The following is a 23,966-nucleotide window of genomic DNA, read 5'->3' as shown; positions in this document are numbered from 1 at the left end:
GTCCCTCCACCTCTCTGGTTCATCCAGTCTCACCAATGTCCTTCGCACACTCAACCCCTTCCACAGGTCCCCCGACCTGGTTGGGCAATCGATGGAGACCAGGGTACACGGCCGATCGAGTCACATTGCACATCTGTTCCAAGCCACTAATCAGATCGCCAGGACTTTTCTTCCTGATGCCCCGTCCCCACCTTACAGTTTGAGTGCACAGTGGCCTCTCCTTGGGAATTTTTATTGCTCTTAGGTCCGCTTTGCTCCCAATTCCTTCCTATTCTCGTGAATGCTGGTGGGGACGGTTGTTGAATTGGCTACTTTTTGCACACACCGACCAAGAACAATTCGCATTTTCCTCCGCTCGATGAGCCGTCTAGTGGTACCTCTAGACTTCCCTGACACTTTCCACTTCACATTCTTTTAGCCTCGGACGGCAACCCCCAACCTCGCCTGCGAACGAACACACGGATTGAACCCCGCGTGCTTGCGCGACCTCCGGCTTGCTTCGACTTCATACGCGGGGGGGCTCAAGAATGCATGACTGTGCCCCAGCGTCTCCGAAGCTAGCAGCACAGCAATGGAAGAAACAAGACCGAAACAGGGCATTGAGCATGGCGAGGATCGGCGCGTGAGAGAACTTTACCGCTATTACCAGCCAGTGGGACCGACAAGCTTCCTTCCGGTGTGGTTATCTGCGGGGGAAAATGCGACATCGGGTTCGACGGGGAGTTCGAATACGCCACAGAATGAAGGGTCAGTGGAAGGGAACTCCAGTAGCAGTGCTACGTCGGGCCCCTCGACCGCAATCGGACCGGAGGAGCTGGTATTGGGTCTTTCCAACAACACTCTGACTTCGTTTGCGCAACTGGCTGCCCTACGGCTGAATGTAGAGCGGGCTTTTATTTGCATCCTCGACCGAGATGCACAATATATGCTCTCTGAGGCTACCAAGTCTGTGAATATAAATGATAACTCGATCCACGATCATAAAGATGCAATTTGGTCGGGTACCACTGGCAGTCGCAAGACATGGAACTTGTGCCGGGTAAGTATCCAAGACAAACATAGGAATCGGACCTCTCGCAGAGGTCTTACCCTTTTTGCAACCCTCTCGTCTTTCCAAGCAGTGCAAAGGCTCATATTCTTTCTTCCCTCCCGACAGGATACTGTTGCCCTGCCGTCCTCCGTTCGTGAAAATGCCCAGTATTCGTTCCTTGTTGTCAACGACCTCTCCGAGCACGAGCGTTACCGCAACCTGTCATTCGTCAAAAAATGTCCGAATTTCCGATTCTATGCCGGAACACCACTCTCAACCGACAACAACATCAATCTGGGTTGTTTCTTTGTGATGGACAAGACCCCGCGCGATGGATTGACGCCGTTAGAAAAGGATACACTGGGATCATTGTCAATGCTGGTTATGGATTATCTCAAAGTGTGCCGACAAGCTTCTGAAGGTCGCCGAGCGGCACGGCTTTCGCGCGGATTAAGCTATTTCGTTGAAGGAAGCTCGAGCTTCGTGGAAAGCGGCGACCCCTCTCGCGCTGATAGCTGTGCGCCGTCTCTCTCTACGACACCACCTTCAACAAACAATCGGATCAGTGTCTCCGGTGGATCTCGTGGTAGCTCTGTCCAGTACGACCAAATGTCGCAGTCAGAAGGAACACCTCAGGGCGCATCGAATAGCCCACCTAATGACCGTTCCTTGAGCACCGATGCACAGTCAATTAGTTCGGGCGGATCCAAGCTTGATACGTGGACTTCGGGTGGAGCAAGCTCCTTGCCCGAGTGGATCACCAGTAGCAGCCGGAATCGACTTCCTCCTGATGATTCTCACGGCAATTCCTGGTGCTTCAAACGAGCGGCCAATTTGCTACGCGAGAGTTTGGAGTTGAAAAGTGATGGTGGAGTTATCTTCTTGGAGGCCAACAGCCCCCCGTTCGCCGACGGCGAGAGCGCAAGCGACTGCTCCATGAGTGATGCCAGTGGTCCCGCGATCGTTTTGTCCATGTCAACCTTTGATGAGCCATTTGCTCCTCGGGCCGGAGCTCTTAGTGCCTCCCCCGCGGCCGGTATTGATCGGTCGTTCCTTCAACTGAATCTGCGCCGCTATCCCAAGGGCAAACTTTGGTCCTTCCACCGAGATGGATTGATCTCCACATCTGATGATGATGACCATTTGCCGTACGACCAGGCTGCTTCAGCCTCGAGTTGCTCACCCCCCGGTATGCCTCCAATCGACGTTTCGAAACCCCTGGGCAAGCGCCGCAAGGCAGCCGAAAACACGATGTTGAATCAATATTTTCCCAATGCAACCCAGATCATGTTCGTCCCGCTTTGGAATGCCGTGAGTTCACAGTGGTTCGCTGGATGCTTCTGCTGGACTACTGTGGAAACCCAAGTTTTCTCTTCTGCGGTTGAGTTGAGCTCGGTTCTTGGGTTTGGCTCGTCCATCATGGCAGAATACAGTCGTATTGAGTCGCTCATTGCCGATCGACAGAAAGGTGATTTCATCGGTAGTATATCTCACGAACTGCGCAGTCCACTGCACGGTATCCTTGCGGCAGCAGAGTTCCTAAACGGGACCAATCTCAACGAGTTCCAAAATTCACTGCTAGAGACAGTCAATGCTTGTGGTCGTACCCTGCTTGATACGATGAACCAAGTCCTCGACTTCAGCAAGGTTGTTTCGCTTGAGCGAACATTGCGTTCCTTGAAACGGAGGAAGGAATCGCCACTCGACTTCAAAGGAACGGACGAGCTGGCATCCCATCTCGATTCATATGTTGTGACTGATCTTGCGATCTTGGTCGAAGAGGTCGTGGAAGGGATCTGCCTGGGTCTTGCTTACGGACAGAATTCCAGTGCGTCCGCTGATCTCTCAGTTTTGTCCTCAAATACCCCCAAGATGAGTACTGGCCGATCCAACGTCGATGTCATCATTGATGTGGCGCCTCGCGATTGGATTTACCGCACGCAACCGGGTGCTCTTCGGCGCATTATCATGAACATTTTCGGCAATGCGATGAAATACACGGACTCGGGTCGTGTCACTGTCAGTCTAGAAGCATCAAGCCAATCTGAAGGTCGCTCCCGGCGGCAAGGTTTAGAGGATCTTGTCACGTTGACTGTGTCTGACACCGGAAAGGGTATCTCGGAAGAATTCCTTCGCAGAAAGCTCTATATGCCGTTCGCACAAGAGGACTCGTTGGCAGTGGGTACCGGTTTGGGACTGTCGATCGTTCGAAGCCTGGTCAAGGCGTTGAATGGCAACATTCGTGTCCGTTCAAGGCCTGGTGAAGGTACGACCGTACGTGTTTCTCTGCCTCTCGCACGTCCGGTTGGCGAAGAAAGCCCGCCGGTTGACCAAGCGTCGGACAATTGTCAGCAAAATGAAGCCTTGACACAGACCCTTCTGCTCCAGGAAGGCTACCCTGGCAAACGGGCTGCTTTCTGGGGCGTGGAGCCAGAAAAGATCGCAGAGAATCAGACCTGGGCCGAGATCGGGAAATACCTCAGAGACTGGTTTAGGGTCGAGATCGTCTCTTGGCCCTCTCATCTTCCGTTGGATATGCTGGTCATTGAAGAGGCGATGTTGCCAGAATTGCGCAATACACCGCTGACTGCCACCTTGCCGTCTTTGCTCATCCTCTGCCATAAGCCCGTTGATTACAGCATGGCACGGTCTGAGTGGCTGGCACTTGCCACATCGGTCAACATCATTCGACGCCCTTGTGGGCCTCACAAGCTGGCTCGCAGCGTGTTGAAGTGCTTCCAAAACTCTCGCTCTACGGTGGTGACACCGGCTTCTGTTCTCCAGAATCCGATGGAGTCACTGGATCTCGTCATCAGAACACCCCCGATTACCCCCACGGTCAAATCTCCCGCATTCGCGCTATCACCTTCGCCGCCCAGCGTTTCACCGCCACTGGTAGCTGGGACTGGCCCCAAATCGACTGGAGAGCCTCCGCCGAATGCGCCCTCTGTCGTGTCCTCTCCTCCTGATGCCATCGCCGCGGCTCCTCTCCCGGCGCCACTAGTCGAAGGGAGCATCGATTCAACTGCGCGAGTACTTGTCGTAGATGACAACCGCATCAACCTCAACCTCATGATGACATTCATGAAGAAACGCAAGCTTTCCGAGCTCGCGTCCGCGGAGAACGGCAAGCTTGCCGTTGAGGCCGTGGAGCGGTTACAAACTGGCTTCGACATCATCTTCATGGACATCTCGATGCCTGTGATGAACGGATTCGAAGCAACTCGTGCCATTCGCGCCATGGAGAAGGAGAACGACGATCGCAGGCCGGCTATCATCATTGCTCTGACGGGACTGAGTAGCTCCCGGGATGAATCTGAGGCACTTGCCTCTGGCGTGGACATGTTCCTCACCAAGCCCGTTTCATTCCGGGAGGTCTCCCGCCTTCTGGACGAGTGGGAAAAGAACGGGTTGGAGAAGGAACGGAAGAAGGCGCCATGATAGGATCTCTTCTCTTGAACTTTGTTCGACCTTTTGCTTATAAGCGTTTCCTCTTTTTTTTTTTTTTCCTGGACATCTGGCTTTACTTTCAATGCCTATTTCACCATCTCGCATCAAATGATACAGAAAGTGACCATTATGCTTGCGTTTCGGTCTGTCTTATCTGAATTTGATGGAAATTATATTGCAATCTCCGTCATTGACTGCAGACACCTGATTATATTTGATCATGTCGATTTGCATTATCAAAATAGTCAAGTGGTCAATGTTTGTAGTGCTATCTAACCGCTTTTATTTTCCCTCGCGCATCATTTCTTCCATTTACATTCTCGTTTTTATTTGGGAGGAGCATACATCACTTGTGCATATAGCATCGAGGTCCGGCTAGATATACGGCAGCTAACGGCCGGGCGTTTTCGCATATTGTTTTCCCTATCCCAGCCTGGGGTGCCGAACCGGCTATCCCAAGCTGAACGTTTGCATGAATCGACAAGGCTACTAATATTAAAAATGAAAAATACACGATTTCATACGAATATAATTTATACACTATCTTCATCCATTTTATTACCTGTTTGGATAAATCAAGCTGCGACAGCCTCCTTAAAGCAGTGACGACGCTTACAAACCATCCCACGCCAACAAGCCAAACACTGCTTAAGATCAAAATGCCTCGGGGAGACCTCGGGGACGGGCGAATTAATGTATTGGCATCCGATGATCAGCCATGCATTTCCCTCATTCAACTAGTCCTAGTGCACTCCGTCAAATTTCAGCATCGCCCTCCTGATTTGATTTGTTCTGGCAGCCTCGTACTTCTCATGCGGGGTCATCCGGATCCACTTGGACTGTCCCAATCGGACAAATCCACTCGCACTTCCACGGACAGATTCTGACAAGCGAGCTGTCAGTTTTTCTATAAGAACCGCCGTACAGCTACCGCGAAGCTGTCGAACAAGGATTGCCTTCTCGCCCCGCCAATCACCGTCCGATTCCACCCTGTCCAGACATAAGACGCCATGAGTATCTCGCAGCAGCCGAAGGTGAAATCTTTCGAGACGCGCCTTTTCATCAACGGCAAGGTGGGTTGCGTTTAGCTCGCGATATCTCAATAATAATGTGAATCCGTGGGGGTGCTGACAGTGCGCAGTTCGTCGAAGCCTCCGACGGCGGTACATTCGACCTGTCCTCACCCGCGACGGGCGAGAAATTCGCTTCAGGTACTTTTGACTTGACTGCAACACTCCCCGGAATTGACCAATCTCACCATGTTGATCGATCTAGTCTCTGAGGCGACTGAAGCCGACACAAATGCTGCCGTTGCCGCTGCAAAGGCTGCGTTTCCCGCGTGGTCTGCGCTCGCCCCGTCGGACCGTGGAACGTACTTCAAGAAGCTGGCCCAATTGATTCGCGAATCTCATGATGAGCTTGCTGAGCTTGAGGCTTTGTCCATGGGCCGGCCGGTCTCGATGTATTTTGAGTCTTTTGTTACTGCAGAGTCTTTGGAGCACTATGCCGAGACGGGCTATGATGCGCAGGGAACAACCAGTCTCAATACGCCTGGTTTTGTCAATATCACTATGCGTCAGCCATATGGTGTTGTTGGTGCGATTATTCCTTGGAATGTGCCTATTTTGTTCTTGGTCAGTTACCTTCATGCTATTCATATGCCTGCATGTTTCTGACGAGTTCTTAAGATTGGAAAGTGTGCTCCGGCCTTGATTACCGGCAACACAGTCATTGTGAAGAGCAGTGAAAAGGCTCCGTTGACGGTAGGACCATGAGGATATACACTCCTTTTGTCAAATCACTAAATCTTGGGTCAACACAGTCAGCCAAGATCGCAACCCTCGTCGAAAAAGCAGGATTCCCTCCTGGCGTGATCAACATCATCCACGGCCACGGCCAGGTCTCCGGCAACGTGATGTCCCACCACATGGACATCCGTGTCATAAGCTTCACAGGCTCGGGCCGAACGGGCCGCCTCATCCAAGCCGCAGCAGCAAAGTCGAACCTGAAAAACGTCATTCTGGAACTGGGCGGCAAGTCCCCCGCAATCATCTTCCCAGATGCCAACATCGAAAAGGCCGTCGAGCAGACCAAGTCCAGCATCCACTTCAACAGCGGCCAAGTCTGCATGGCCAACACCCGAATCTACGTCCACGAGTCCATCGCTCAGAAGTTCATTGAACTGTTCCAGAAGAGTTTCGCCCAGGTCAACAGCGGCGACCCTCTCCTTCCCACAACCACACACGGCCCCCAGGCTGATGAGATCCAATACAAGCAAATCCAGTCTTATATCGAGGAGGCGAAGAAGGTCGGTAAGCTGGCGTTGGGTGCTGAGCCGTCCGATGGGAAGAACGGGTTCTTCATCTCCCCCACTTTGTTCCTGGAAACACCTGAGAACGCGAGGCCGATGAAGGAGGAGATTTTTGGTCCCGTCGTGCATATTAACACATTCCGTGATGAGGACGAGGTTGTTGCGAAGGCTAATGATACTGAGTATGGTCTTTATGCGGCCGTCTACACCAAGGATATCAGTCGGGCTTTGCGGATGGCGAAGAAGCTTGAATCTGGAAGTGTTGGTGTTAACTGTACTTCTCCGACTACGGCTAAAGATATGCCGTTTGGTGGGTATAAAGCTAGTGGGATTGGTCGGGAGGGATGGACTGTTAGTCTTGATAACTATTTGGAGACTAAGACTGTTTTGATTAGTATTGATGATGAGTGATTTTGTCGTGAATCTCAGTTTAAAAATTTCTCAAATTGAATCGTCGGCTTTTGAGCAAATTTGCTACCGTCTCATATTTTCACTTCTTGTTTCTCATCTAAACTTGCGATGAAAAGTTCGAGACGAACGATAAAGCTGAAGTATCTTTCTCATAAACACTTCAAGAGGACTACTTCGTATAGAAATAAAATTCAAGGTACAAGAATCGTAAGGGTATTTCATTTTTCAAGACACCTACTCCTGCATATGCCGGTAACACCATATCCATCGTTGACCCGACGGTCCCCCAGCGGTTCACCGCAGCACATAATCGGATCAAGATAAAGAAGAAATAAAAATCAAACATCCTTCGACTTGACAACCGGAAGCAGGTATCCCGACGGATAAGTGTTGGAATAATCGTAATAGAGCTGGTAGACACCCGAGATATTCGTGGGCTTAAGACGGAACGAGTCAGACAGGGCACCACCAGTCTGTTCCCACATAAGATAAGTCCCATAGAAGATGAAGCTGTCGGTCACAGCATCAGAAGGCGTCTTGGTGCCATTCTCAGTGAAGCCCACCGGCAGAACTTCGTTGCTGGTAGGACGGATGTAGAAAAGCGTGCTGGCGTCCAGTGTAACGCCGGGTGTGGTGGCGGTTGTGACTAGCTCGGTATTCTTCATGGTGACTATTACCGTCCATTAGTGTCGGATGACCTTGCCACAGTACTGCAGGCAGGTTATTTGATATACTGGTAGGGGTAGGGCCTTACACGTAACATCGGTAACAACGTTCCCCTCTTGTTTCCACAGTGAGGAATCACCGGCGTAGGCAAGTCCTGCGAACCGTTAGCTAGGAAATCCTCATGAACTGAAGAAACGAACCATCTGAGAAGAAAACATCGATATACGACGAAGCAACACCGTACGCAACAAGCTTAAACTCGCCCGACGGATTCCGCTTCCCAATCTCACCCCCCGCCGGCGCCGCCACAGCGGAGGAAATCCACGTCAGAACCATGGCGAAAATAGCTAGCTTCATGATGGCGAGACATAGAGTTTTAGCCTTGCACTCTCCTCCATTGCACGTCGACAAACCTTCAGCTTTTATACTCGGGAGCCCTCGAATGCCCTGCTGACAGACGGAGCTGATAGAGGGTGCACCCCGCTTCGAAATGACGCGGCCAGAACAACCTTGAAATTACCAGGGCTGTGACCAGGATCGACTCTAGTCAATGAACACTCTGTATGCGATTGCTCACGTTTCACTATACCGGATACGGGCTAGTTTTGGATGTGTTGGGCAGTGATGTCCACTCAAAGCCGAATCTAAGGTGTAGTGGGTGTATTTCGGGTTCTGCTATGTTACTGGAGAGTATTATTCCGTTGCGGGAGTGGTATGGCTGAACCTTTTTTGTGTTCGCGAACTAGGTCATGAGGCACAATGGTACATGCTTAACTGGACAACAAGTTAGTCCAATCAGATTGGAGTTTGTGACGCCGTGCCTCAGGCTGTCACTTTGGAAATTAAGGATAGTTGAAGCGATTGGTTAGAATTAGGCTTGCCGGTGATTCGATACCCACAACCTAAATATTACTACTAAACGCCCCGTCTTGCATTTTGATAAGGTCATAGGTCCGCAAGAATTCAATCAAAATTGCGAAATTCGACCAGCAGGAACACGGTGGAAATTGAGTGTCAGGGGCTAGCATAACTCCCGGATGAAGCAAGCAGGCAAGTGCCGTGCCAAGATGTTGTGCCACAGCCGGTTCATTTTACTGGATTATCTGCTCGTTTAGAAGAAATATCTCATCCTGTCGGCCGGCTCGAATCGCCCAGCGACGTGTTATTTGATTATAGTATATTCAATATCTCTCAAGCAGCCAAAGCCGGCGTTTCGCCTCAGGCACAGCCCGGAGACATTCAGACTCAGCACGCTTAACGGCAATATAATTCCTCACAAGCTTAGGACCCATAAGGTCCCACAAGACCACATCTTCCTCAAGGGCCTCAAGGCTTTCGGTAAGCGTCTTAGGCAGAGGCGTCCTAATACCTAGTTCCGCACGCTCAGAAGCACTAAGACTCGATGCATCCACTGCCACTAGTCAGTCCAGTTCGTCCGCAAAAAGAAACTCATCATACCTGTACACTCCTCCACAGTCAATTTTGCACCAGTATTCAACCCGATATACCCGCCAGCCAGCAGGGCAGCCACGGCAAGATACGTATTCGCCACCCCATCAACAGACTTGAACTCCCAGTACCCAGCCCCAATCTTCCGCACAGGTGCCTCGCGATTCTGGAAGCCCCACGCAACCCATTCCGAGCCAGCCCAGATTCCTGAGCGCACGCGCTCGTAGCTTGCATCCTGGGAAAGGGTGAATGCCGCAATGGCGGGATAGTGGTTGAGAATACCAGCCAAGAAGGCATCTTCGCGCTCGGGCTTGTTGATTGAGATATGTGTGTGTGCTGCGCTTCCTGCGCCGCTGGCAATGGGTCGGGGGTGGAACGTTGCTCTCAAGCTATGCTTTTCTGCAATGTTTGTAACGACTTGTCGCGCGGCGTAGAGTGCGTCTACCGCTGCGAGGGGTGTTGCTGGTGGGAGGATAAATTCGAATTGGCCTGGTGCGGATTCGGCGTGGAATTGTTGCAGGTTTATTCCCATGGATGCCAGCATCTCGTTGATTTCTTCTAGGATGGGAACCATGATTCGGGTATCGGAGGTCATTTGGGACCAGGAATGGTTTCTGGTCGCGGGCGCATAGTTGGTGGTCATTCCTGTTTCGTCTGTTTGTGGTCTCAAGAAAACCACTTCGATCTCGAATCCGCAGAGGACTTCGACCCGATGCTCCGCTCTGAGTTTCTGCACTATGTTTTCGAGCGTCGTTCTTGGACACCCATCCATTACTTCGTTGCGTTCTGATCGCCAGAAAGTCATGATCGTCGCACTGGCAGAAGATGACAGGCTCACATTATGATAGAGGCTAGTCAGGTCAGGCTCTAGATAGAACTGACCGGTCGTTGAACCCTCGGGCAGAACGGTGTCGTCCTGCAACATCCAGCATACCGCCAAGGAGATACCTATCCGTCTTTGCCTTCGGGGCGATGCGCTTGAACTCTGCAATGGGGAATATTCGCACTCTTGTAGTTGCGGTATAGTCAATCCACTGCATCCAAATGTACTTGAGGTCGGGGTATTTTTGCAATAAGGCATCAAGAGGGTCTGTCGTCGCTTTCTGGGTCTGTGTGATACGCATTACCGATGGAGGGTCGTAGAAACCAAACTTTGTCTCATTCACTGATGCGTTTAAGTTATAGATCTTGTTCGAGTTTTCAAAAAGGATTCCAATGGCAGCAGTCTTTGCCTGCTCCACATTCATATCGCCGCACTGGACATACTCAACGAGGACCTGCGTGGCATCAGTATACCAGTAACATGAAACAAAAGAAAGAGAGAGATCGTACCTTCTCAAGTGCCTGGCGGAACTGACAATTGGCCAGCCAAAAGGTCTCAGGGTGGAAATGGCCATCCGTACTCCACAACAGACGATCCAAGGGAGCGATCTCGAGACTTTCCCGAAGAAGCTTCTCCTGACCATCACGGCTTACCATGGGGAACACTTCGCCAAGGTCAAGATAAACATTGGGATAAACACTCGCCAAATACCCAGCCTCGCGGGTATAAGGGTACGCAGAATGTAGCAGAATTATATCCGCATCCTGGTACTGGTCAATCAACGGCTGCAAATAAGCGGGATTGGCCCTGACCAGATTGATATCGTTATCACCGAGTCCAGTATGAAACTGAAGCGGCTTCACGATACCAGCCCGTTTCTTAAACGTAATGGCCTTAAGCGTCTGCTGCACAAGCCAGTCATTCAAAGCCTTATCCTCAACACGGTAGCCCGATCTCTTCGTACCCGAGTCCAGGGTCCGATGGAGCGAGGCTGTCAACGCCTCCTCATCGGCAGAGTAGGGATCGACATCCAAGCCCGTCCGGTAGCAAACCACGGACTTGAATCCGACGACAGCCGGGTCATCCATAGCACTATCGAGTGCGGCGAGAAAGCGGGCTCGGAATAGACCCCACACCGTCTCGTCGGGCTTGCGCTCGTAGTCCATCAGCTCGACGAGTAGGGAAGCAGCCACGGCCTCGATGCGCACGATGCGCTTCGTCGCGGCTCCGGTGAACTGGTCGTGCCAGCTGTACGGCTCGACATCATCGTCCGTCAGTAGGTCATCGAGGAGAAGGGTGTGGGTGCCTTCCAGCGATCGTCGGACCAGGCCCTGGTAGTCGCTTTGCACCCAGTGAGCATGGGCTTTCTCGACATCGGTCCAGTTGGAGCAGAGGGTGCCGTAGAGCTCGGAAAGCTGGTTTGTTGCGCGGATTAGAGGCAGAGTGGTGAGCGCATTGTCCAGGGCGCGACCGTGGGCCTCGGAGACGATGGACTTTAGAGGATAGTCGTCTTCTGAGGCTGCTGCATTTTGCTCGAGAAGATTGTGGGCGTGATTATCGATTAGGGGATGCGTCTGGATCAGCTGGCGCAGAGACGTGAGGTCCATGGTTGTCGGTAGGATATCGAGTTGCGGCGGGCGGAGGAAAAGCGAGTCGCGATAACTCAGATGATGATAAGAATCGGACGGCTCAACTCGCGAGGCTGCACATTGCAAATTCTACCCTCAAAAGCTCGGGATATTTGCACTAAGTGAAAATACGAGCTGACTCGCATATACCTCGCGCACGCTACTCTTGCATGGAATTCAGTACAATGACGAATGACATTGGCTGGGCTTCAATCTGGCTATACTCGACTCGGGTATCTCCACGACGGTCCATCGCTACATTCTTCAAGAACAAGCATAAAACCACGACTCGTTCGGCAGCTTTCCGGTCGTCGCGCATTTCTTACGACGATCTCCATGTGTTCGCAGCTTCTAGGCCAGTCGGACCGCGCCGCCACAAGCTTTTCGACGGACAGAATTTCAAATCATTGCATCTGGAGACTCGCCCAAATCAACCCTCTCCACATCTACACCCAAGCCGACGCTTGCTTTACTCAGTACTGGCCCTCGATCGTCAAGGTTCCCGTTTTGGTCACCAGATACTCGTTGACAGCAACCTCCTTGCCGCTCTCCTTGCCATAGCCAGACTCCTTCATGCCTCCAAATGGCGACTCCGCGGCCGATTGGTTTCCTAATAACTTGTCAGCTCTGTTTGCGAATTTTTATCATCAAGAAACAACTTGCACCCACCTGTATTCATTCCAATCATTCCAGCCTCCAGATTCTCAAACAGCCGCCAAACGCGATCGACGTTCTTAGTAAACGCGTAGCTGGCCAAACCCATGCTGGTCGCATTAGCGACTCGCACCGCCTCTTCCTCAGTGTCGAACCGGTACAGCGCCGCGATGGGCGCGAACGACTCCTCGTGCGAGATCTGCATCTCTTCGGTCATACCCGACAGGATCGTCGGCTCGAAGAAGTAACCCTTCTGCGAAGTCAACGGCTTCCCGCCGAGGATCACCTGCGCTCCGCGGTTCCGCGCATCCTCGACCTGCGCAACCGCCTTATCGATGCTGCGGGGCGTCGTCAAGGGTCCCATCGTGGTATCCTTGGCTGAACCGTGGCCCACCACCAATGCACTGGTGCGTTCCTTCAGAAGGGCAGCGAAGCGATCGTAAATACCGGCCTGCACGTAGATTCGATTGGCGGTAATGCACGCTTGGCCAGCGTGGCGCCATTTCAGTGCCATGAGCTGGTCCAGAGCCTGGTCGAGGTTTGCATCGTCGAAGACAATGAACGGACAATTACCACCCAGCTCGAGGGTCAGCTTCTTCAGACCTTGTGCGCAGTGTGTAGCGACCAGTTTGCCGACGCGAGTCGAGCCGGTGAAGGTCACCTTCTTGACGAGTGGGTGCTTGCACAGCGCCTCGCTCAATGGTGGAGTGTTCTCTAGGTCAGTCGTCAAGACATTCAACACACCAGCCGGGATGCCCGCTCGCTGCGCCAGTTCAGCCAGCACCAACGAGGAAATGGGTGTCTCCGGGCTCGGTTTGACAACCATCGTACACCCTGCCGCCATCGCGGCGCCAACCTTGCGCAGCACCATCGCGACGGGGAAATTCCAGGGCACCAGCGCCGCAGCCACGCCGATGGGCTGCTTAATCGTAAATAAACGGCGGTTTGGCGCCGCAGGAACAGACACGGTGCCCTGGATACGCTCTGCTTCGCCGGCAAACCACCAGAGGAAACCCAAGGAGTAGTCCAATTCTCCATAGGACTCCGCCAGCGGCTTACCCGTCTCGTGGGTGACGATTTGAGCAAGGTCGTCCCGCGCTGCGGTGGTAAGCTCCCACCATTTCAGCAGCCACTGCGCCCGCTTGCGCGGGCTTACTTTGCGGAAGTCCTCGAAGGCCGCGTGGGCATTCTGCACCGCGGCATCGACGTCGTCGGCTGTATTGACGGGGCAGCTGGCCCATGCTTTGTCGGTCCCGGGGTCTGAAGAGTGTTAATCATGTATACGCTGACCGACCGGTTGAGGACACTGAGAATTGATGCGTACCGAGGACTTCAAATCGCTGCTTGTTCTTGGCCTCTACCCATTTGTTCCCCACGAAGGAGTCGAAATGCAGGAGAGATGGGTCGGATAGCTGTGGCAGCGTTAGTGTCGGCTGTCAGGAACGCTGCCGAATGCCTCGGACATCTCGCCGAGAACTCCACAGCCCGCTCAGGGTTCAATGGGCGCGGGCAGCACGACGCTACAGAATGCGACGAGATGGAAAACACACCTTAAACGGAAGCTCATATTGCTGTGCCATTGTGAGGTGTTCGATATGCGCAAAAGCTGCGATGTGGAGGAGGAAAGGTGAGAGTTTGATAGCTGGCGGGGTCGCGTACTTCCCCTCTTCTTCCGTCCCTCGGGATGGACTACCCCAACTTGGAGATCCTGATGATTAATAGTAGATTCGATTGTCACTATGTCCGTATCATACTGTACAATAACTTTTATCTCGGGCCTAGTGTCCTATTAGACCAGACTATCCACACTGGAATGCTTCCCATGCGACCGGCCATTATCCGGCATGGGAATCGCCTGGCCGATGGTATACTTCACCGACACATCCGTCGTCTTCACAATCCCAGCCACCCCGTCCTCGCTCCCACTCGAGATACTGGGACTATCTCCCCCGCGCTTATATTTCCGCATGTCGAAGCGATCGCCATCAACGCCGATATCGACGCGGTGCGTCGGATCCGCCATCTCGTACCCATCATCCGCATTCGAGTGTAGCTGCGACTTATTCCGGGTGAAGATCTTCGAGCCGGGAAATCCGCGTGATCCGCTCATTCCAGGCCCGTAGCCGGATGTCGCGCCGCGGGAGGTGCCGAGGAGCCGGGGGAGGTACTTGGTTGCGATGGCCTTCATGGATGGGGCGCAGGCTGTGACGACGGCGACGTTGACTTCGATGGCGGAGCTGCAGAATCCGATTGAATAGGTTGCATCTGTGACAATTTTGTGAGAGAGGAAGCCCTCGGCGAGGATCACGATGCGCCAGACGCCGATTGCGGTGGCTCTGGATGATGTTAGCTTTGTTCTGGATGTGAAGCGTTGACCATCGATGACGTACACTCCACCGAGACACAGGATGACGCAGACAGCGAGCTTTCGTCGCAGGGGCATTTGAAGGTTCCATGTGATGATTATGGGAATGGATAGGACGATGATATCGGTGAACAGGTTCAATGCTGCTGTCGAAACGTAGAAGCCGCCTTGGTCGATGCATTTTCCGTCTTCGATCGATAAGTCGTAGACATATTGGACGGGTTGGCACTGGAAGATGTCGACGAATAGCACCGCCAGGAACAGACCAACCACAATTCCAATCGAGGCCCATATAAGAGTGTTGACGAGGCGTGACCGAGATTCCAGTCGGCGAAGGAAAGTGAGGATGGACAATTTGATGATCGTCAATGTTGGGTTATAGAGCAATTGGTTCACGAAGTTCCACTGCCATCTATGTTAGTGAAGATATTCCAAGTGTAAGTACCAAAAGTACTCACTATTAAGCCCGTTTTAACATCATAATCTTTAGGAATATCCCATGAGTGAATGCCGACATAATTCGTCTTGATGTCTTCAAGGTCATTAGCAACGGCGTTCTCAACACCCAGCTCCGGAAAACTTACAATACCACGATGTAACAGATTGCGACACGGCCAGAATCTGTTCACTCAAGTCAGTGAGCAGCAAATACAAACACATGAGCCATCAACATACGTAACCGACAACAATTAAATAATCATCTAGTAGCTTCATCAGTACACCAAGACCCTAGCCGAACCTAGATGCAGATCAATGGGGGCAGATCAAGACTAACATACCACTGGTAAGTGCAGATCGCGACAAGCCCCGACTCCAAAGCCTGAGAACTACCGCGAGCCCGCCGAGGACCGGGAAAGCGACCACAATTCCCAGCGCCGTCTTTTGGTGATGGTCGTCAACCATCCTGCATGGTCTCACAGAGTGTGGGAGGAAAATGAAAGCAGACCTCGTAGGAAATGTTTCACAACGCCCCGAGCCTCCTATTAAAAAGCGCTGCACATAGCCAACCGCCACCCACAAGGCGAATTAAGGTATGCTATGTGCAACGAACGAAACGAGGTCCAGCCAGGGCTGAATACCCCTTCCATACACTTCGCCGAGGATCCGAGACGCAGGCCCAGGAACCTGATTGACGGAATGGGGCTCGAGTCCGGACGCCCCGAAAGAGCAACTCATAGAGTCCTAGATCTTCCGGCGGCCAATTGTCGATGGCGTAGAGGATGAAGCTCCACCAAGAGGGAAATGCAGGAGTTACTATGAGTGCTGGCCCGTCTTCGATATATAATCCGATATTAAATGTTGGAGACTCGGCTATGCATGTTCCTGCAGCCATCTTCGCTAGAGAAAGCAAAATAAAGGTGTGATGTGTCTACTTTCGCAATCTGATTTTCTGCAGGCCGGTTAAATTCTCGATGGATGTAAGATTAGATCGGGAGATCCGCATATCTGCTGCCAAGCACACTTGGGAAATTTTCTTCGCATCGTTGACGGGAGTGTCTGCCAGGTGAGTGTTTGAGACATCTTCTCGGGACTCGCAAGCCCACGGAACCGAGGTGGGGCCTCCCCAGATCCAGTCACACCATCCATCCGCCCACGAACCGTGGGCAAGGCGAGATTTTCCCGTCCAATAAATAACGGCATCATTATCACGAGAGGCGGGTGAAACAGATCCTTCAGGATCGATAGATCAGAGTTTATCATATCAGGAAAGTCTGTTCCTGTCGTCAGGTTGTGGCGGAGTCGCGGTGGGAAATCTCTGTGGAAGGTGGACGCCCCAACTTTAATGTTTGCTTGTACGGTCTGCCACAGCCGGCCAGGGCCTCGACTCTAATTTCCCCATCGTACGATGCCCTAGGGTAGGCGAACAACAACCTCGGCCGAGCAGTTGAATTAATTGTAGTCATGTCCGAGCGTCTGGTGTCCACTGCGAACCCGGGTGGATCGGTAAATCTCGAGTAGATCGAAGCTGATGGCAAGGTTGTCCTTATTATATCAATGCCTCGGGTCCTTTCACCCGGCAAATATCCATTTCTAGAGGCTGGTCGGACGTGCAGAAAATGGATCAAAAATGGCCACGTAGACTCTTAATCCTATTGTCTCTTGTGGCGCATGCACTATTGAAACCACGAGGGAATCCCTCGATCCGTCTTCCATGTCGGCATAAGCGAAGGACACGCCGGAGAATCGCCGGTGTGGGGGCCGATCGGGAGATGAACAGGGCCATAAACAGACTCCAAGTCCGCTCTGGTAACAAGTCCGGCCCTGGACTAGTTCAGCCAGAGCCACCCCTCTAGCCCCAATACAGTAGGACTGTCGTCGCGGGTAAAGTGTGGCGTGGAACTAGCTGCAATGCGAATAGTGCCAGCATAATGCAATATCATTCACCGTTGCCCACTGCCGGAGCGATGCATGTCTCGGAGATTTAATCGGCGCACCCACCCAGTCTGTCCGGACTCGTCGCCCTAGCGGAAAAGTGGAGTCGAATCAGGGCTCGCTGCAAAGATTCCGCGATGCTTTTCCAACGCTTGGTGTAGTCAGTGGGGCGGAGCACATCTCGGTGGCCAGCATTTGCAAAGAATGCACAAGTAGACTTGGTCGTTGTGGTGGGGAGATTTTCGTCTTGTCAACCTCGTGGCCTGAGAGCTTGTCTACCGATCAGCTCCGCTCTCTTAAAAAGGCCGTTTGCTCTTAGAATTGCTCTGGGTAATCCTCTTGCCGATCCAGAGGTGTAGTGTTTGTTCCCTTCAACACTCCTCTCTTTCTCCCCTCCACAATGGCGCCCCGTTCATTGATTGCGGGTGGTCTGGTCGCCCTGGCTGCCACCGGCGATGCTCTTGCCACTGTGCAGCGTGTGTCCACAGGCTCGACATCTGGCGCGGCCTTCTTCGAGAGTGAGACCCTGCAATTGACCGAGGCTTCGCTGTCGCAACTCAGCGAGAATCAGTCTGCTTGGTTCGACTTTGCCAAGAATGACAGCGACCTGCACACCCGGTCTTTTGGAGGCTGCAAGGTCTTCCCAGGGGATTGGCTGTGGCCGTCAGAGTGGGTGTGGCGGTTGTTCGATGAGCTGCTGGGAGGTGCTCTGATCAAGACGGTGCCCCTGGCGGCATCTTGCTATTCTTCGTGGCCCGAGTATGATGCCAATGAATGCGAGACTCTGACCTCAGAATGGACCAACTCCAACATCCAGTAAGTTGCCTCTCGGAAGTGCATAGCATAAGAAGTGCTGACTCGCCAGCGCCGCGGATCCTGCCTCGGTGATGTGGCCCCTGTTTGAGGGCCGAACTTGCCTTCCCACGACAAATGCCTCTGCCTCCTGCACGGTAGGTGGATACAGCAGCTATGCGGTCAATGTGAGCAACGTGGCCCAAATTCAGCTGGCGGTGAACTTTGCTCGCAACGCTGGTCTGCGTCTGGTAGTCAAGAACACCGGACATGATTTCAATGGAAAGTCGACCGGAGCCGGTGCTCTCGGCATCTGGACTCACAATCTCAAGGAGATTGACTACATCGAGAACTACCGCAGCCCCAGCTACCAAGGCCCCGCTGTCAAGCTGGGTGCCGGTGTCCAAGCCTACGAGATCTATGAAAAGGCCAACGAGCTGGGCTTTACCGCCATCGGTGGAGAGGGCAAGGTGAGATTCCCCAATATCAACATCACTTAAATGTTTCTGACTGACAATCTATCACCAGACTGTTGGAGTTGCTGGCGGCTACGTCCTCGGAGGCGGTCATAGCCCCATGTCTTCCATCTATGGCCTGGCTGCTGACCATGTCCTCGCTCTGGAGGTTGTCCTTGCCAACGGCCGCTTCATGACCGTGACCGAAGAGAGCAACCCCGATCTCTTCTGGGCCATCCGCGGTGGCGGTGGTGGTACCTTCGGCGTCGTCACCTCTGTGATCAGCCGTGTCCAGCCTAAGGTCGGCGTGACCGTCTCGACCTTCACCTTCTCCACCGGCACCAACGTCTCCGCCGATACCTTCTGGGCCGGAGTGCGCTCGTACATGAAGCGTTTCCCCGCCCACGCCAACGCGGGCACCTACGCCTACTTCTGGGTCCTGTCCACCGGCACCGACTCCTTCACCTTCATGATGAACCCCTTCTTTGCCGTCAACCACACTCTCGCCCAGTACAACGCCCTCATCAAGCCGTGGTACAACGACCTCAAGGCCCTAGGCATCTCCTTCACCCCCAACTCCACCTACTACGACAATTTCTACGACGCGTGGAACGCAGGGTTTCCCCTCGAGACGGTCGCTTCATCAGTCATGATGACCGGCTCCCGGCTCTTCCCTCGCGAAAACTGGGAGACAGCCTCATCATTCAACGCCACCTTCAACGCTCTCCACGAGACCGTCGCCAATGGATACTCTCTCCTCGCCTTCAACGTGAAAGCTGAGCTGCCGGACGGGTACACGCCCAACTCTGCCAACCCTGCTTTCCGCAACACTCTGCTGCACGCCATTACCTCGACGTCGTGGGATGCCAATGCCACCAACTCCGAGATCAAGTCCAAGATGGAAGACTTCACTAACAATGTTCTTGACAAGTGGCGTGCTACTTGCCCGGATGCTGGTGCCTACATGTCGGAGTCGGATATTCTGGAGCCGAACTTCCAGCAGGCTTTCTACGGATCGAACTATGCTCGTCTGTACAAGCTGAAGCAGCGCTACGATCCTACTGGTCTCTTCTATGTCCCTACTGGTGTTGGTAGTGAGAACTGGGTTGTGAAGAGCGAGGATGGTCTGCCTGACCAGAATGGCCGCTTGTGTCGAGTTTAGATCATGTGTTAGGTAATGTGTATAGAAATTTCTAGAGTGTACAGAGTATTTTAGAATAATGACTTGGAACATGGAGTTTTATTTATCCGGCCATCGAATCTATGAAGGGTTTACAGCGCATAATCTCCGACTTCCGATCCAAATTGTTATCGAATGTGCGTGGGCTTGTTTATTGACGATCGCCGTCCCAACCTCAATGCAAGGTTCTGCGCCTTACCGTCGCAACTTGAATTGTGCATACAGAATGCAATATCAACACTCGCATGTCTCAAAATAATCACACTATACTTTATTTCTCCCCCACTCGCCATCGCTCCCGTATCTTTGGTTTGATGCTCTACCTCTGGAGTCTGGATGGTCGCTGCGGATCATTCCCCGCCGGTGGGTCTGCCGCCGATCAGCGCACGGCGCCGATCGTGGCTTCCCTTTCCGCACGTTGTACGGCAACTCTCCGCGGAATGCGCGTCTGCATCTTCGCTGAGAATGCAATCATGTTCCTTCTGTTGTATCTTACGTGACACTTGATCAACTCCTTGATCCCCGGGTACAAATATCCCGGGATCAGCTGCACGGAGTTCAGCAACCCAGACGCTTGCGACGTCATGCGACTCAGTCGGACCTTTTTCTGCGCCGCAAATGCGTTGACTTGGGTTGGTGGTATGATTCTGATCGAACCTCACGCGTTGGTTTCGAAAGGCTGACGCTTTCCAGCACACGCCGACTTGTTAACGGTTCCTACGACGCCATTCACCGAGACCGGCGGAGAGTATGCGCTGTCGGACATCACGGGTATCGTGGTGGATAGTCGCTACGCGGACGATGTGAATACCAATGGACAGACTTTGATACCACCGACACTGTCGGAGTTTGCACACACTTTCCAGGAGGACCTGAGGTCGGTTCTGATGCTGGAATTGCCGATTGGAATGGATGATACGCGCCAGGCGAATACGATCTTCATCACCCTTGGGAACAATACCGGCTTCAAGGATGCTGCAGGGACGTATAACTACGAGGGGTATTCTCTGGAGGTTGATGGTACTGGAATTGTCATTCAAGGAGCGAGCCCTCTCGGTGCATGGTGGGCGACCCGGACGGTCATTCAAGCCGCCGTGACAGGCGACGGTGCCCTTGCAAAGGGTTGGGGCCTGGATGCTCCTGGGTGGGGGGAACGCGGTGCGATGGTAGGTCCCATTGTATCCTGAACATCGTACTCCATTAACTAACATTTGCAGATTGACGCCGGCCGATTCTATTATCCCCCTGAATTTCTAGTCGAGATGTGTTCCTACCTCTCCTTCTTCAAGCAAAACGTCTTCCATGTGCATCTCAGCGATAACCTCGTTGTCGAGAGCAAATATTCTCGTGAATTCCAGTTCAACCTGGCATCAGCTTTCCGTCTCTGGTCCGACGATCCTGCTGTAGCCGGGTTGAATCGCCATGCCAATGAATCCTATACCCGCGAGCAATTCGACCTCGTCCAGACGCAATGCGCAAAGAGAGGTGTGACCGTTATACCCGAAATCGAAGCTCCCGGCCATGCACTTGTTATCGTACAGTGGAAGCCAGAACTGGGCCTTGATGATCTCAGCATGCTCAACATCAGCCACCCGGACACAATTCCAACCATGAAAACGATCTGGAAGACGTTCCTGCCGTGGTTTCACAGCAAGGTCGTGCATATTGGCGCCGATGAATACGATAGCGGCCTGATCGAGGACTATACTCGCTTCGTGAATGAAATGGACACTTTCATCCGTGAGGAAACATCCGGCAGCAAGCAGATCCGAATCTGGGGGACATTCACGCCCAAACAAGGCGCGAACATTTCCACGACAGTGTCATACCATCATTGGACTACAGATGCAGACCATCCATACTGGGACTACGTGCAGAATGGATACAATGTCCTCAACTCCGACGACTACCTCTATCTTGTCAGCGGCTGGTCACCGGTGTATGCACAAGAGTTGCAACTAAGCCAGATCTTCGACGGCCCGTACGGAAGGCCCTATTCTCCCATTACATTTGACCCCGAGAAGGTCGGCGACAATCCATCTCGCGGAAACCCCCACGTTCTGGGCCAGCTGGCCGCGTTGTGGACCGATTACGGTCAGAATTCCACCACCGTGCTGCAGGCCTACTACTCCTGGCGCGATGCTCTACCCGCCCTCGCGGATAAACAATGGGGGGCAACATCACCGAGGATCAATATCGCTCAGTTTTCGACGCGCTACACAACGCAGTGCCGGCGCAGAATCTCGACCGGAGAATCCCCAGCAAATCAGATACGATCTTGCACTATACCTTTGACGAGTCGAACTCGAATACTGTCACCGACCATTCGGGAAATGGGTATCATGGCACGGTCCACGGCTGCAAGATTTCTGATCGAGCCCTCCATCTCGCCGACGGGTGCTATCTCGAGACACCACTGGGTAGCAAGGGACGCGACTATACGCTTTCGTTCCGGGTGAAGCCGACGTCCACATCTCCCGGGACACTTTTCTCAGGTCCGGACTCGATTTTCGCCCACGGCAATGGCACAATCTCTAACATGACTTTGATCAGTGGTGGCAGTCCGTTCTCGCTGAATTATAGTCTCCCGCTGAACAAATGGACGGATGTGAGTTTGATCGCTCAGGGTAATACCACCAAATTGACTGTTGGGAAAGGAGACAGTTCCTCCCGCATGGAGTTCCTTGCGAAAATCGGAATCAATGGGGATTCGTTTGCTTGGGCGTCTATTGGCGTTGAAGCGCCTTTGGCGCGCGTTGGTGAGGGTTTTACTGGGCTGATGAAGAATATTGTTTTGAGGGGAAGGGCGGAGTGAGGTATTCTTAACTGGGGCTGTATATTTATGATTGTGATGCTGGTTGACGACCACACCGGGCGCTTCGATGGGATTGATTTTCTAGATGCGCCGACCGTGCCAAGTATTAGATCGCTGTATTTTCCCTCTGAATCATCAAGTAAATGGCTGACACCATGGACATATTTTTCCATGTCGGCTAAATCTCCCTGGGCTGTTGTGGCTGCAGGGTCTGCATGGCTTTGTATAGTCTGCTCCTTGCCCCATCCGGAGTCCCTGCATTCCGCAGGGTCCAGCCACTCCAAATTGCTGGATCTCAACACGAATGCGATCAACTCAGTAGATGAAGATTAGATATTCAGCAAATAGAATTTTAGCTATACGTATAATTTATCTTAAGGACTTCTATGTACAGTATACCTATGTCTGACTGAGTTGCACGATTGCTGACTGTTAAGGTGAGGCGGTCCTCGCCCAATCAGAATCGGGTAACGGCCACATGCTTCGGCGGATGGCTTGTTGCTGCTCGCGGCGACACCCAACTTAGTACACCTCTAGTACTTCTCGCTCCCCCTCAACTCCCACCTTCATGCAACTCCCACCCTCCCTTATTTTCAGGGGGCGCCCCTGCCACCATGAAGGTCGCCTTCGTCCTGTTGTGTGCGGCGCTTAGCACCGGGTTGCCCATCCAGCTGGTTCTTACCGGTGATACTCCCACCATCCACATTAGCTCAAAGAAAGCCTCCGCGCAACAGACGACCAAAACCGGAGAACAGAAGTTTCCCATTCCCGAGCCCTTCCAGGACTACGTCGAACATCTTCGACTTGAACATGAGCAGCCTTCTTCCGCCAAAGGCTCCGACTTCGATGCAGTGCCCGCAGAATCCAAGTCTAAGTCCCAAGAGGACCAACTCACGTCCGTGAAACACTACGGCTCTTTCATGGGCAAGCTCCGCCTCTCAAAGCTCCCAGAGCAACACGACGACCCCATTTCATTCAACCACCAGTACGGCATATTCGCAGGCAAAGGCACTAGCAAGCACCCGACCAAAGCGACGGCATCCAAGCACGACTCCGAACCCGACTCTTCACTCGGCCAGTTCTATGGCACTTTCCTAGGCAAAATGGACAGCCTCATCCCATCCGAAACGCACCCTCGACACGCACTCGCCCAGTCCCGCAAGAACACCTGCGGCTCCAAGCGGGTCGTCTCGTACTCCAAGCCCTCGGATCTAATCGATGTCCTCGATGCGCACGGTCCCGAGTGCGTCGCCCTGGCAATCTTCGTTCTATTCCCGCTCGCTTATTTTGTACTGGAGGGACTGGAGCTCGTTGTTAAGAGCTGGGTTTCTGAGAAGTATCCCCATCGCGGACGTGAGAGGGTTAGACTTGATGGTCCCGAGAGACAGCTTCGTGCTTGGAAGAATCGGCAGCGGGAAATGGTGCTTGATGAGAAGAAGTGGTGGCGGACGCGGCAGGTGCGGGCGTAGGCTTGACTGTTAGTACAGCTTGGTTGGTAATAGACATGTTGTCTCGGGTGGTTTCTCTATATTTGATTTTTTCTTTATACCCAGGAGTTAATTCA

The 23,966-nt window shown here is 52.8% G+C and overlaps 9 protein-coding genes across 9 annotated transcripts; 5 read left to right on the top strand and 4 right to left on the bottom strand.

Moving 5' to 3' along the window:
* Positions 1-571: 571 nt before the first annotated feature.
* N7532_001606 (uncharacterized protein) lies at positions 572-4,471 on the top strand (the record flags this gene model as incomplete). The annotated part of the gene is made up of 1 exon (XM_056614100.1): positions 572-4,471. The coding sequence occupies one exon, from the start codon at positions 572-574 to the stop codon at positions 4,469-4,471; it is 3,900 nt and encodes a 1,299-aa protein (XP_056479141.1).
* A 1,019-nt stretch (positions 4,472-5,490) lies between these two features.
* On the top strand, positions 5,491-7,202 carry N7532_001605 (aldehyde dehydrogenase family protein; the record flags this gene model as incomplete). The annotated part of the gene is made up of 5 exons (XM_056614099.1): positions 5,491-5,553; positions 5,622-5,691; positions 5,756-6,114; positions 6,169-6,243; positions 6,303-7,202. The coding sequence occupies 5 exons, from the start codon at positions 5,491-5,493 to the stop codon at positions 7,200-7,202; spliced, it is 1,467 nt and encodes a 488-aa protein (XP_056479140.1).
* Positions 7,203-7,540: 338 nt separating this feature from the next.
* N7532_001604 (uncharacterized protein) lies at positions 7,541-8,225 on the bottom strand (the record flags this gene model as incomplete). The annotated part of the gene is made up of 3 exons (XM_056614098.1): positions 7,541-7,872; positions 7,957-8,022; positions 8,069-8,225. The coding sequence occupies 3 exons, from the start codon at positions 8,223-8,225 to the stop codon at positions 7,541-7,543; spliced, it is 555 nt and encodes a 184-aa protein (XP_056479139.1).
* Positions 8,226-9,049: 824 nt separating this feature from the next.
* fluG (uncharacterized protein) lies at positions 9,050-11,747 on the bottom strand (the record flags this gene model as incomplete). Its single annotated transcript, XM_056614097.1, has 4 exons — positions 9,050-9,279; positions 9,327-10,132; positions 10,200-10,594; positions 10,650-11,747. The coding sequence occupies 4 exons, from the start codon at positions 11,745-11,747 to the stop codon at positions 9,050-9,052; spliced, it is 2,529 nt and encodes an 842-aa protein (XP_056479138.1).
* A 631-nt stretch (positions 11,748-12,378) lies between these two features.
* Positions 12,379-14,002, bottom strand: N7532_001602 (NAD-dependent succinate-semialdehyde dehydrogenase; the record flags this gene model as incomplete). Its single annotated transcript, XM_056614096.1, has 3 exons — positions 12,379-13,682; positions 13,747-13,834; positions 13,973-14,002. The coding sequence occupies 3 exons, from the start codon at positions 14,000-14,002 to the stop codon at positions 12,379-12,381; spliced, it is 1,422 nt and encodes a 473-aa protein (XP_056479137.1).
* A 209-nt stretch (positions 14,003-14,211) lies between these two features.
* On the bottom strand, positions 14,212-15,690 carry N7532_001601 (uncharacterized protein; the record flags this gene model as incomplete). The annotated part of the gene is made up of 6 exons (XM_056614095.1): positions 14,212-14,758; positions 14,813-15,192; positions 15,246-15,319; positions 15,372-15,408; positions 15,463-15,488; positions 15,567-15,690. 6 exons carry the CDS (start codon positions 15,688-15,690, stop codon positions 14,212-14,214), a joined length of 1,188 nt encoding a protein of 395 aa, XP_056479136.1.
* Positions 15,691-17,560: 1,870 nt separating this feature from the next.
* N7532_001600 (FAD-dependent oxidoreductase) lies at positions 17,561-19,569 on the top strand (the record flags this gene model as incomplete). Its single annotated transcript, XM_056614094.1, has 3 exons — positions 17,561-17,976; positions 18,026-18,422; positions 18,481-19,569. The coding sequence occupies 3 exons, from the start codon at positions 17,561-17,563 to the stop codon at positions 19,567-19,569; spliced, it is 1,902 nt and encodes a 633-aa protein (XP_056479135.1).
* A 602-nt stretch (positions 19,570-20,171) lies between these two features.
* Positions 20,172-22,402, top strand: N7532_001599 (beta-N-acetylhexosaminidase; the record flags this gene model as incomplete). The annotated part of the gene is made up of 4 exons (XM_056614093.1): positions 20,172-20,226; positions 20,281-20,753; positions 20,805-21,681; positions 21,792-22,402. 4 exons carry the CDS (start codon positions 20,172-20,174, stop codon positions 22,400-22,402), a joined length of 2,016 nt encoding a protein of 671 aa, XP_056479134.1.
* A 614-nt stretch (positions 22,403-23,016) lies between these two features.
* N7532_001598 (uncharacterized protein) lies at positions 23,017-23,871 on the top strand (the record flags this gene model as incomplete). The annotated part of the gene is made up of 1 exon (XM_056614092.1): positions 23,017-23,871. One exon carries the CDS (start codon positions 23,017-23,019, stop codon positions 23,869-23,871), a length of 855 nt encoding a protein of 284 aa, XP_056479133.1.
* Between the last annotated feature and the right edge of the window lie 95 nt (positions 23,872-23,966).

This window comes from Penicillium argentinense (assembly GCF_028826775.1).
Source record: "Penicillium argentinense strain IBT 30761 chromosome Unknown utg000002l_segment0_segment0, whole genome shotgun sequence".
Classification (NCBI taxonomy): domain Eukaryota; kingdom Fungi; phylum Ascomycota; class Eurotiomycetes; order Eurotiales; family Aspergillaceae; genus Penicillium; species Penicillium argentinense.
The sequence above is the reverse complement of the archived record's forward strand: the minus strand, read 5'-3'. Positions and strand labels throughout refer to the sequence as shown.